This window comes from Leptosomus discolor, chromosome Z, assembly GCF_034619465.1.
Source record: "Leptosomus discolor isolate bLepDis1 chromosome Z, bLepDis1.hap2, whole genome shotgun sequence".
In the NCBI taxonomy this organism is placed as follows: Eukaryota; Metazoa; Chordata; class Aves; order Leptosomiformes; family Leptosomidae; genus Leptosomus; species Leptosomus discolor.
The window spans coordinates 30851190-30864941 of record NC_141419.1 but is presented as its reverse complement, the minus strand read 5'-3'; the positions used below and the strand labels follow the sequence as shown (position 1 = coordinate 30864941).

The following is a 13752-nucleotide window of genomic DNA, read 5'->3' as shown; positions in this document are numbered from 1 at the left end:
ATAGTATTTTTCAATGTTTTTCAACAAATACATTGTTTGGTTAACAAGTAGAGAGAAAAAGCATTGATTCGGCAGTAACATTCTTTGCCTGTATAAATATTTGTTGAATCGGTGCTAAATTCTGAGCTTTTGTAACTTGTGCTATGTGAATTCATCCAGTAGTTTCTTTCCACTATATGCTTGGTTTCCATTTAATTTCAATACATCCTTTCCAAATGTGTAAGCACTTGAACTTTTGAAGTCTTTCAAGTCATGGTTACATAGGAAACATTATATGATTCCCCCCACCCCCCGGATCAGTAACTTGCATCTTTCTTCTCAAATTAATTTCTTTACTCTGTGTTGGATTTTGCATGTGCAGAATATTTTTGTGGTGCCCCATGCATGCATGCCTTTCAGGAGGGAAGAGGTGATGTCAGTCTTAAGGCACATAAATGAGCTATCATATCAGGATTGTGACTTGCGAGGAAGAATACTAGTAGTACAGTAGTACAGTTGTTATGCAAGCCAATGTGGAATGCTTAGATCCTTTAAAAATAAAAGTAATTTTGAAGAGATTAATGTGCATTGGTCATTTAATAAATTCTAATGTGTGATCGGAAGAAACTCCCATAAGCTGAACTGATTTTTCCAAATTGAATAAATTATGAATTCTGGAAAATGCTTCTCTTCAGTGACTGCACAACTAATGCAGTCAGACATTTGCAAATAACTCTTCTTAAGTTTATGAGAACTACAAATATGGTTATAAAAGTCATTTAGCATCTTACAAAACACAGACACTTATAATATCACTGAATTTATTTAAGCAGTAAAGAAGCAGTGGTGGCATTATATTGTGTTTGATTTCTGTCTTTTTAAGTTTGCTGGTACTATTTCACAATAAGTAATGCTTTTAGCATGATTTTTGCGATTCTAAAGATTCTACCAGAATCCAAATGGGTTGGAAAATTGAATAGAAGATTTTTATTTTTTTTTTAGAATTTAGAGGAAATTGTGCTGATGATACATATAGTTACTAACATTACTTCAGACAGCATTCTTTCTGAGCGTAAAATTTGTATAATGTTAGTTGATCTGGCAGTGAGCTTGCACTAAAAACTTAGTGCTGACTTCAGCATATGGATACAGCAAGTGACAGCTCCTGAGCATAGTAGCACCAAGTGAATATTTTTCTTTTAGAAAATGACATTGTTTGAAATTAAAATGAACAACTTCATTTCACATAACAAATGCTTTTCTCTTTCTGCAAGGTTAAAAGTTGAGTCGCTCCAGTGTTTCAGACCAGTCAGCAGTGCTGTCATCATTGCTGTTACCATTTGGACCTGGTTATAGGGTTGAGCAACCAGTGATTGCTTGGCACTTCAGGCAATTAGAAGGGCTCACACCAAGCTTAATTAAATGCCAAAATGTATGGGAGTAAAGGGCCTCTTCCATAGCTCACATTTGGCCCCTGTGAGTGTTGTACCATGTGGGATAGCATTAAGGCACTGTTGAGTTGTAGTTATGAAGGGTCATATAAGACCTCGAACTTAAGGTTATACTATCTATAAATGCATAGAAAATAGTATTCTGATGTCCATCCCAATAATTGAAACAATGTGCAACACTGGGTTGAACTTCAAAACTAATTTTCAGTTTTCAGCATATTGTGTTAAAAACATGAGTGCAAATGCTGTCAGAAATATTCTCATTTAAAAATACTGCTGATTTGGTTAAAAATAGTGGTTCTTAGTCATTCAGTATGCATATTCCTATCCTATATTGTGCTAAGATAATGTTCAATTACTGTGTGAAATTGTAAACACTTCCTATATTTGTGCAGTTAAACCTGCTTTTATACTCAAATGTTGTAAATGTAGTAGTAACCAAGGTAAGCATAACCTAAAAAATCTAAACTGAAGGATAACTCAGTTTGAGGTCTGTTTACAAACACTGAAAGAAACACACAGTGTAGCCTATGCGTGTGTATATATATGTAGATGACAGCTATGTCTTTTCGCAGAGGCCCAAGTATAGTTATTAGCTGAAAAGGAGGAACAGGTATGAAGAGTGTCTTACTAAAAATTGATTGATAGAATAGCTTTTGTTGGAAATCTTTTTAAATGTAGACTCATGCTTACCTTTAAAAGATCCAGTAAATTTCAAAACATCTTGTTGGCTTACTATTCCGTCTGACACTGACCTGTGAGTGTATCTGGCATACTGCTGCCAGATTTCACCTATTTAGTTTTCATGATGATTTTCCTACATTTTGGCATTCGCTGAATACACAAAGCTTTTAGAAAAGTGAATAAAAGTAATAAAGCTTATTCTATTTAAAAGGGGGGGAAGGGGGGCAAGTAGTGTTTGCAGAAGACCAGATGTATCTAATTTGTCTCAGTTGTCATCAGTGTGCCTTTTCCTGATAGAGAGTTGTGTATCTAAACCAGAATGTCTTTGTACAGCTACCATATTTTGAAATATTTCTAAATATTAATATTTGTACTTACAGGTCTCAAAAACTGGACGTCCTTTAAAATCCTAACTCGTTGGGTTTTGAAATCTGGCATTGTTAACGTTGTTCCTCTGTGATTCCTTTCTTTGTTACCAGCTGGAGTAAATTCACAGCCCTTGAGCAATTTTATTAACGCTTACCACTTAGCTAGATGCATGTACTGTTAAGGTGCTTTTCTTCTCAGTAGTTTTCCAGTTACTTGATGATGGGTCTGATCTTTTTTATTTAATTATCCATTAAGTAGTTGTAAGGTCAGGACTATATTCATAGAGTCAAAACAAACAAACAGAAAAAAAAAGACATTGTTTCTGGACTTCACAGTCCAGAGACTGTGAAGACAGAAACCTTTTTAAATGATGATGAGTCATGGGGCCAACTGCATTTCCAAAAGCATTCTTTTGTGCTTCTGCAGTAGGACAAGATAAACTAGGTTATATTTAAGTGATCATTAAAATAATTTGACTTACATTCTTTAAAAGAACAGAAAAAAACTTTTGCAGCTTTCCTTATAGATAAACATACGTTCATATATTTTTTCAGTAAGTCATTACTAAGTCAGTAAAGAATTTGCTTAGAATAATGCTATAAACCACTACTAATATATTTATTCAGATTTACATAACTAAACAGAATGTTAAATTAACTTTAGTTAAATTGATTCAGGTTTATTTGTGGAGAAGATTTTATACTTTAGCAGGCATTTTATCAAATGTAATAAAAAGTTATTGTGGAAAGCTACTGTTTCATGTATTAATCTTGGGGAAAAAATGGGAGAGCTGGACATAAACAGCGTTAGTGTTGAGTCCTGGAGTTATAATAAGTGAATAAATAAATATTCACATTATCACAGTATAGATAATTTGCTGTGTTTCCTCTAAATGGGTTACTGCAGAAAACTCCTCTGTTCCATTATTCAAGTAAAAATTGTAAATTCCCCAAATTGTCATTGTAGCACACTGCCTCATTTTCCACCAGTACCTGGCCCAGGGACTGAATTTCCGTCTCCAACCTTTTTTTGCTTTGTCAGCTTAGATTTCAGTGTCCTGTGATGGAGTTTGAAATTGATGTCATAGCCTCATAATTACATTCTTACTTTAGCAATGGTACTATAGAAAAGAGATGTAGAAAAACATAGAAAAGAATGCTTTACCTGCTAACTTGAAAAAAATGCATGTTCTGTTGGAAGAAAGGGGATCATTTAAAAACTAAAAGTTACAGCCTAAATTAATGAATTGTAGCAGAGAAAATTGAGAAAGGTGGTTCAGTGTGCTAATGTTTAACTGTTGCCAGTGTTCAGAAAGAGCGGTCCCTAGCTGCCTGGACACCTCAGTTGTGTAATTTGGTGGCACAGGAAAAGTGATACTATTTCCAATTAGCTGTTCATATTGGCTTTTGAAGCAGGAAGACTCATTATGTAGGAAAGTATCCTGAACGTATGGTTTCTGAAATAGCAGAACTGCCACACAGAGAAGTAAGAAAGAGGCTTCTAGGAAGGGAACGGGAGGAGGGGTTGAATGTTTGGGTGGGTTTTTTTTCCCTGCATCAAGGTGCTGTTCTCGGAGGAAAAGGATTCAGTATTTATCTCTAAATTTGTCTGAGTTGACAGGTCTTTCAGAAGTCTACAAAACTCCCAAGGCCACTCTGTGTATCCACATTGCCCTTTTAGGCTTTAAGCTAAGACTCCTGTCTGCAAATGTTATTTGCCCTTACATCAGATATTGTAGGAGTCCTTCTTTGAAAAACACCAGATTACTTGTTTGTCTGACCTTTCTGACAAGACAGTTGTTATGTGTAAAGATGGCTGGGCCATATGGCTAATGAGGATGCCCTTGAATGTACTTAAAAGCACAAGCACAGTCCAGATGTCTTTCCAAGAGTAGTGATTTTATCACACCAGGCTTGATCCTAAAGGCTATGCCAGCAGTAACAGGTAGTGCAGTAAGCAGATCTGTAGATGACGTATGTTGAGGACCCAGCATGCATACTATCTGTATTTTGGGGGATTTTGGTTTTGGACTAACTGCAGCCTGGCCTGTGGGGTGAATGCTTGTTAAGAGGCTAACTAGGAGTATAACTGCTGGTGTGGTTTGATCGGAAAGGAATTCGGTTCTTGCTCCGAAATCACCCTGCAAAGTGAACTGAAGCGGGGCAGATGGGTGTCTGGTGTCAGACTAATCCAACCTAAACTGTGGATGCAGACACATACCTTGACTCCATCAGTCAGGCAACAGGTAAATTGGGAAATTTGGCCTCAACTCCACCTGCAAAATTATTTCCACGAAACAGTATAAACATAATAATGTGTCTGTACTCTAGAATTCCTCTTCCTACAGTACCAGCATCTAATTACATGGTGGGTGGCTGCAGTGACTGTGCTGCTACCGTTTGCTCTGAGTCTAGTGCTTGGAGATTATTTCCCCAGAACCCTGTGCAGTTCTTTATTGAAAATCCTTTTACTTTTTCCTTTTTTTAATTGGTACAAGGAGCAACACTTTGAATATAGAAAAGCTCAGTGGTGTGTCTGTTAAGAGTATCTTGACTTCTTGTAGATGTCATTTTTTTTCTTTTGAAACAAAATTGAGCAAAATTAATTCAAAAGGTCCCTTCTGTACAAGTTTCGAGAACCATTGAAGTTGACAGTAAGGCATGCTAGGCTTGTAGGAAAGCAAAACAGTGATGTGGAGATCTTTGAAGTTGTCTAAAATTCATTAGTTTTCAGGTTTGAACAGACCCAGAATACTGAGTGTAGAGACTGTCTATGAAAAGTGTGGAGTCCCTTTTGTTATTCAGAATTGTTTTCCTTTTCTGACTATTGCTGCTTTTAAAAATATTTTCAATGCCACAGTATGAAAAATGGTATTTTAAATTCCAGTAGGGACTTTTTTGTCTCATGGCCAGTCTTTTCAATTTATTTTTGCTATTGGTGTATTCACCATTATGTTATAGAAAAGGCACTCAGTAACTAGCATTTGATTTTCTACCTGAATTTAGGCCACTGAGCATTAGGGACCTTGGGGCTTCCAGGCACCTTTTAGTGTAGTAGTCATTGTATACTGTGCATTAGAAGTATGTTCCTTCAGCTGTGTAATTTTATCATACATAGTTTCAATAGCAGATGGCAATATTCTTTGCTTTGAAGTTTCAGCTGTATGAAGGAGTCCTAAATATCTTTCTTGTAGGCATTGTAGCGGTGGTAGTAGTAGTAATAGCCAAATAATACGACACCGTGAAGGAATCATAAGTTTTCCTCATAGGTGTGGTGGTGGTAGCATTTGCTCTGTAGTAGAAGTAGTAGTAGTAAGAATAATATGGCCCTCCTTCCTGGTTTACAGTGGTGCTAAGGCCTCACAGAAAATAAATCCTGGGGATTACTCTGCTCTGATATCTTTGAGGTTTAAGAAGTGTGGTATTCAAAATACTGTAATAACTTGTAGTTATGTATCCAGATTTTATTTTTACAAGACTAAGTTTAGGTGCACAGATGGAGAAATTTAACTACTTTCTCTGTGCTTCCATTTTTCCATCTGTAAATTTGAGTTGACTAGTATTCACTTCAAGAAGAACTTTTAAATAAACTGATAGATTAGACTACCAGAGAGGATGAGTTATTCAGGATATACTTTACATCATGACAGTGCTTGGGGAAATACTGTAGAATATATTTGATGGCAATTAAAGTTATGACACTTGATCACTGCTCACATGAAATAGTTTACATCAGTGTCTCAGTAGCTGTTACACAAATGTGTGCTTGAGGGCAGGATAAGATGTTTACCTTGTGGTTTATTATTATAAGGAATTTCTAATTAATCTTAATTTCTTACAGGAGGTGCTGAAACAGCTACAGGGAAGTATTGAGGATGAGGCAATGGCATCTTCTGGGCAAATTGACTTACTGGAACGACTTAAAGGTAAATCTAGAATGATGTTTTAAGTAGGTTGGTTTGTTTCTCGGTTGTTTTTTCTTTGGGATAAAGTTTCCTATCTCAGCTGCATCTTCTTTCCAGTGCTGACTTTGATGATTAGGCATCATCTCAGTGCCTGTTATTTTTGCTAAGCATTTTAAGACAACGTTCTCCAAAAAAACACATTCCTATGCTGCTTTTACCTCTGTGATACTGTTAGCTAGGGCTTCATATGAATTCCTTTTGATGTAACTTGCATTTCATTCATTCCTCAGAAAAAATTCTCGGTTGATTTTCTTTGTATGTTCTTCTGTGGATTTCCATGCAAAATGTTTCCATCAAAAAATCATGAATTTGTTCAGGAAGTAAAAAATTAAGATAGAAATGATCTTTTAAATTTGTGCTGCTGAACTTCGACTTTGAAAATGCTTGCTCTTTATTATCCAGAACTGAACTTGGAAAGTACCAACTTCCCTGGAGTGAAGTTAAGGCCAAAGGTGTCTGTGCGTTCATACGGGAGCCGAGAAGGATCTGTGTCAAGCCGTTCAGGAGAGTGCAGTCCTGTTCCCATGGGATCATTTCCAAGAAGAGGATTTATGAATGGAAGCAGAGAAAGCACTGGTTATTTAGAAGAGTTAGAAAAAGAGAGGTAAATTTCTATGTTTATTCATCCAGTACAGATTGACTTCTGATTTTAACGTGAAAGTTTACTGACACACTTAACATTCAGCTATCATGCATATGGTTTTGATCACTGGTATATTTATCTCAACAGGTAAGAAAACCAGGAATCTACGTTGTGTTTAGATGCACGTTTAAAAAATACTAAAAACCTTAAAACGCATCGTGCAGTTTCTACTGCTTTCTTATATATGCACTTCATTGTTGCTCTTTGTTGGTGAAAGTTATTTTATTTTGATCAGCAGATTGTCAGCATCTGAAATATATTTAGAGAGATGGGGTGGAGCGACCGGAACACCTCTGTGTCTCCTCCTCACTGTTGTTAAGTGCTGAATCTGTAAAAATATGATGGTGCAATCTCTCTCTTTCTTGAAAATCATTATGCCTACCATAGCTGGTTGATCAGTTATTTGCGATTTGCAGACATTTAGCTAGTGATTCTTCTCTCTCAGCAAAAATGTCAGCTAAACAAAAATACTTACTGTTATCTTCAAGATACTGTTCCCTTGTGATGTTTTGTATTGACAAAATCATGGAATTTTTTTTCTTGGAAAGTAGTGCTATCCGCTTAATAGGAAGAACATACTTTCAGAGCATGATACAGATTTGTAGCAGTTATCAGTCACTTACAAATGCAAAGTAAGAGACAGGCAGCTGTTTCCACTGAAGACTCTATCTTAGAATAAAAGTGACTGAAATCCCAGGTGTTTTCAGAGGCCTGTCTGGTCATTGACAGCTGCTTAATGGATGGGATGTCAAGCTCTGGGCTGCAAAACCAAATAAGCAGCACTAGTATTTTTATGCCTAGTAGTTGTTAACAAGCAAAAACTCCACTTTGGAGTCATAATACAAAAGTTTGGTGGGTAGTAAGTGGTTTGTGGGCATCCTTCAGAAACCCCTCCTCTAAAGGGCATTTCCTGGTGTTCAGTAAAATTTTTGCAGTCAAGTGCTGAAAGGGCTACACTTTTTCTCCAAGGTAGTATGTCTAGATCCCTTTCTTTTGGTCCTATCAGTAGAATGAAAGTGATTTCCCATGGGTCTGTATTAAGCCTCTTCTAGTAGCCATTCTATTTCTTTGTTTTCCTAGTCAGGATCACTAAGCATATTTATTCTGTTGCATAAAGTCTAGATTCCTGAGGAGCTATATAAGAATATTTAGGAATTTGAGAATCTCTTCCCACTTGCTCATTCCAGTCTTCTAGAATCTAATGTGTCTATCATTTTCCATCTTAACAAAACAGTGTATTTGTATTCTTCCAGTGCTGTTTTTTACTGCGTGTGATACTAAAATCTTAAAGTGTAGTTAAGACTTTCAGTTATGATTCAGGTGAACTCCAAGTCACTTGGAACAAGGAGTATTAATTTATAGTAGCTGGAGTTCTTCAGGGTGGTAGCACATCTGATTTATGATCTGTGATCCTTTCTCACTTGCATGGATTCTAAGGTGATAGTTCTTTGGACATTTTTCTTGGCGATAAAGACAGCTTAGGCAGTGAACTGGTCTTTGCTCCAAATAACGCTGAAAAAAAGGGATAAGGATTATTTCAGATGTGCTTAGGCAATGTTACTGTCACAGCTTATGGGGTAAAGATTTGTGCTGGGGAGAAGATGATCTGTAGAGTCATGGCCAGATCACATCTGGATTCATTATTAGTGAAATGATGGATAATCCAAACTCACCTATTCTTTGTGATGTTTCAGGGGACATGTAGGAATGTGTAGGGCATTGATGTGGACCATAGGTAGCCAAATTAATCAGAGCTTGGAGGGGGGTGGGTCAATGCATCTGAAATCACTACAATTTCTGAAAGAAAATCAACGACTTGTTTTCCTGTGCTTTGTCTCTGAACATGTTTGGCATACTTACTAAGTTTCTGTGATTCTAAACGTATGTATTAACACATGTTGTTTGCTAATAGAATGGTTTTTTAGCACTTGAACTGACTTTCAGAGAACACAGGGAACTTGACAAGCCTTAAAATATTAAAATGATTTAGAAAAAAATAACGTTTTTTGGAAACCTGCAGCCAGGGAACTTATCCACTTACATAACACATTGACACAATATATCCCGCTCATGGGCAACAGTGTTTGGGCAAGGACTAAATCGTGTGTTAACTGTGTATTAACTTGGCAAATTCATGAGATGTTTATTAATAAATTAATTCACTAGATGTTTATTAATGTGAACAATTAAGAAACAAGAAAAACTTGCTATAAGTTGGTTTGTATTGAAAAGATTATTTAGCTTGGCTAAAAGTGATCTTTCTAAGGGGGAGAAAATCAATCGATTCACTTACCAGAATGAAGATGAAATTGCCTGCTTCTCATTTACTTAGCTCACCTCTAATGTCAAAGTTAAAAAAAGAAGAGAAAAAATGGGGCGGTATGGTTTTAGGTTGCCAATTTAGAATATACTATTCATTAAATATCTCCTGCTTTCTCTCTGGCTATTTGGTCTATTGGTATTCTCGGTGTATGGGTAAGACACTTTATCAACAATGAAACTTAAAGAGTACACTGCAGTTTACTTTCTGTGTTGGTTTGCCTTTTGCAATTTAGTAAATTTAATAATCTCACCTTTGTAAATTCCATCATTTACCACTAAAGACGATAATCTTATGATGGATTTTTTATGAAAAGGGTTGTATGCCTTGTTTGTTCATTCTGGTTTATGCCACTCCTTTTTTTATTTTCTTAATGTTGATTTTGAACATTTTCTCTGTCTCATGTCTTATTTCTCCCACTGCTTTTATCTCCCTTTGGCTGACTGTACAACTTACCTGTCTTTACAGCATCTATCAGCAGTGTTTACTTTTCAAGATTTTATTTTATCACCTACTAAGTGAAGTGAAAGTATTAAATATAATTATAATTTACGTAATGCAAGTAGAGTAGCATATAGTTTGTTCCCCTTCTCCGTTTAAGCTGGTATTACCATTGGCATAATTATGTAGAAAAGATTTCCAAAAGAAGAAACCAGTTTTCTGGATTCATTGAGCTTCTTATATTGTTGGGAGCTTCGAAAATGGCACAGAGAAGCCTTTTGAAATACCCACCCTTCAGAAAAGCAGTTCAGATTGGAAAATTTTTGTTAACTCACAGAAATAGTGTAAAGTTCCAAAAGCTTGCTTCATTTGCCTTGCTGCATTCTCACTGAATTTGACAGGGTATGATAGAGAACAGAATTTTCTCTGATACTGTGAAAATCCTGATGTAAACAATTTTGGGGTGTAAAAAGATGGAATAACTGCGCTGGGTTTTTCCATAATTTTTTTTTCCATGATCAGTGACAGCTCTTCTACCTTAAATGCTCTCCTAACCTCAAGAAGTTCCAGAAGGCTGAGAGGGACCTATACGTCTGGTTGGTGTAGTATGTGATAGTAGTGCAAGTATGTGCAGGGAGCAGCTTATCAGACACATCTACAGAGACTTGCTGCTTGTTTTCAAGGAAATTGAAGTGCAACCTGCTGTAGTTGTACCAGCCCTTCAAGATTTGTGCTGAGAGACCTTAAAGACATTTTTAAAACCTGAATTCTTGTGGAGCAGTGATACCAAACTAGTAATCCCAAATAAAGCATTACTCAAAAGCAAAAATGACACTATTAAATTAAAAGACTTGCCTTCAGGTCACGCATTATGTTGTTTACGGAGCACTGGTGGTTCCTAAGTTCTTTTCTTGCTTCTAGCATCCATCATGCTTGTCAAAACAGATTGAATGACACAGTGTCTAACAAACTGAATACCCTACATTTTACAAGAGGAACTTAATCACATGTTCACTTAGCTGAAAGTAATCCCTCTAGTTTCTTCTACCAGTTCTTTGACATCCAGAGGCAGAATTAGTCAGTCCTTGCACATTTGCAAATCCTTATATGGTAGAAATACTTTTCTTAAGGATTGCATTAATTATACTTTTTCAAATTTGATTTCACAACTAGACACAACTGGTACATGGACACCCAAGGTGGTAAAAAGGGAAGTCATGCAGAATGCTTGCATGTGCAGAGATCAGGCACCCAGGGTGTGTGTTAAGACGAAGGGCAAGTGGGAGACCAAGAAAATTACTTTCCTCACAGACCTTCTCTATTAGCTAGTTTTTCCTTCAGTCTGTCTAAAGGACTTAAGGAATTACTACCAGCCCCATCCTTGTGGCTGATGAATTACTGTTTTCCTGTAAACCTGCTACAGTTACCTGCAATGGTATGGTAATTGTTGTTTGTTGCATCTTTTCCCTGATTTTGATTGTAAACCTGTCTGGTGTAAAAGCTGCCCCAGTAAATGTTTTAGTATGAACTCTTGACATTCTTAAAACATTTTTGTTTCAGTGTAACTGTTGAATCAAATCGAGAAATTTATGTCATTCTGTCCATGTTTAAGAACATTGAGCACTCTTAGATGTGTGCAGTTTTTCACTCTTGCAGTTGAAGTGAGGCGTGCTGTCAGTTTTAATTTCCCATTTCAACACTGGTCATGTCACTCAATTGGGTATGGAGTATAAATGTTAAATCATCAAAACTAGTTTGAAACATTTTTAAAGCAGGAGCTAAGTTGAACAGATCCTTTAAAATACATATTTTTACGTTCTTTCTTTTACATTAAGTTCTGTCATGTGGAAGTTTGATTATCTCCATCTCAAATCATGACTGGGATGTATTGTCGAAGTACTCAGGAGAAGCTTGTATTTTTGTTGTGTGCTGTGGTTTTGTTCCTTAGCGACTTACAGTAATGATCCATAATGTGTTTGTGTGCTTTATAAAGGTTCATATGCCTCTTGCTCAGACCACAACCTGAGTTTAGAGAGGAATGCAGAAGTTAAGGGATGGGAACCAATACTGGGCAAACTTGTATTCAGCTTTCTGCCTTCTGGCTAAGTGTTCGTTTTAGCATTTCTGTTAATGTTAATGAGCAATATTAAAATGTCAGAAGGAAGAAGAGTGCTCACAGAAGGCGTTTGTAAGGAACTAATAAACTTGTATTTAACACCCCCCCCCCCCCCCCCCAAAAAATCACAAAAAGCCCCAAGAGTGGCTTTTCTGTATGCTCCTATTAGCCAGTTGGCCTGAAGATTTTAATACATATTTTGAAAAGTGTTGTAACAATGAACACTGTATAACCATAGTGATAAAATCTACAAATATGTATAAATGTAGTTTATGAAGGATTGATAAAATAGTGTGTAAAATTTCTAACAGATTTTTTTCTTGGTAGTCTGCATATATTAATCTTCTTATCTTTCTGATTCACTACTTAGGTATGCAGTAGGTTTGATACCCATTTATAATGTTTTAAACAGCTGCAAATGTATCCGGTCTATAACATTTGATCGAAAATACTATTTTAAAATATTTTTGATACTCATAGAAATAGCTTTATTTTGTCTGCTGTACCCGTAGTTTTGGTATGGGTGACAGAATTAGTAAGGAGACACTGCAAAGGCAGATGAGATAATTTAATTCAGTAATGTGATCCAAGGAGGTATATGCTTCTGTAACATCCAGGCCTTTTCTTAAACATGTTTTGATGCATTGTACAAAGCATATTGTCTAAAAGAAGCAGGATACAATTAACCAACAACTAATAACTGGGTTTTCCTTTCACAAAATGCCTCTTAGCTTTAGATTTCAAAGTGGTTTTGTAGAGAAATGTAAGTATTTTCCTCTTTTGTAGATGCAGACCTGATGTACAAGAAGCTAGTGACTTACTTAGCACAGGGGAGTGGACAGGTTGTTTAACTTGGGCCAGGGAACTGAACCTACCTTCTCAAATGTCTTCTCAGTGCCTCTTCAAACTTTGTTTCTCATTTAACCTTTTGTATGGGTATCAATGCTATTTCTGTACCTACGTATGGTAATGAGGTCTTAACAGTGAGATATTTCCTACTTCTGTTTTTAATAGATCTCTTTTGCTTGCGGAGCTTGAGAAGGAAGAGAAAGAGAAGGACTGGTACTACGCCCAGCTTCAGAACCTGACTAAAAGGATTGATAGTCTCCCCCTTACTGAAAATGTAAGTACCTTCAGTATGCTTGGTAATGGATCTGGTGCTATGATCTCTGTTTAGATGCTGTGTGTATTTTATGAATTTAGTGACATTCTCTACTATCAATTTAAAACATTTTTTATTTACTATGTAAAGCTAATGTAAACTAAATAGTGCATTTTTTAATCTATAGTTTTACGAATTAAAATTCATGCCTATCAGTATAAATGTCAGTGATAGAGATGAGCACTGAAAAGTCATTGAATTACAAGTCAGTATGCTTGTTCTTTAACTCCTTCCCCCAAAGGTCTTTTCTCTAGACATTCTGGTTAGTGGGTTCTTTTAGTTTGAGGGCAATATTGGCCTAAGAGACAATTTACACAGGGGCTCTTAAATCATAACAGCAAGTAAAATGGTGCTATAGCCTATGCAGGTATTGTTGCTCCAGGTTTTTATCTTGGCATCTCCAAACTCTTTACAAGTCACCGTTGTCTGGGATAGTGAAGATGTCTGATATCTAGATAATACAGGTTTTCCTGTTGTCATACCTCAGCAGCTTGGATATATTTACAGTGCATTTCTTGACACATACGATGTTGGGAAGACCTGGTTGCCCATCTGTACAGAGTCACACCTGATCAGGAATCAGTCAGCCTCCTGGAAATGGAAACAGACAATGGAAACAGTGC

General features: G+C 36.4%; 1 protein-coding gene across 6 annotated transcripts in view; it reads left to right on the top strand.

The window, feature by feature from the left end:
• Nucleotides 1-13752, top strand: part of APC (APC regulator of Wnt signaling pathway) — a 66216-nt gene that overhangs the window by 11909 nt on the left and 40555 nt on the right. For 5 of the 6 annotated variants that reach the window (XM_086478947.1, XM_086478945.1, XM_086478946.1 and 2 more), the window contains exons 2-4: nucleotides 6324-6408; nucleotides 6850-7051; nucleotides 12982-13090. In XM_086478947.1, coding sequence (XP_086335073.1) covers nucleotides 6324-6408; nucleotides 6850-7051; nucleotides 12982-13090 — 396 coding nt within the window. Of the gene's footprint in view, nucleotides 1-6293; nucleotides 6409-6849; nucleotides 7052-12981; nucleotides 13091-13752 lie in introns of all 6 variants that reach the window. The other variant, XM_086478942.1, reaches the window with a different exon arrangement.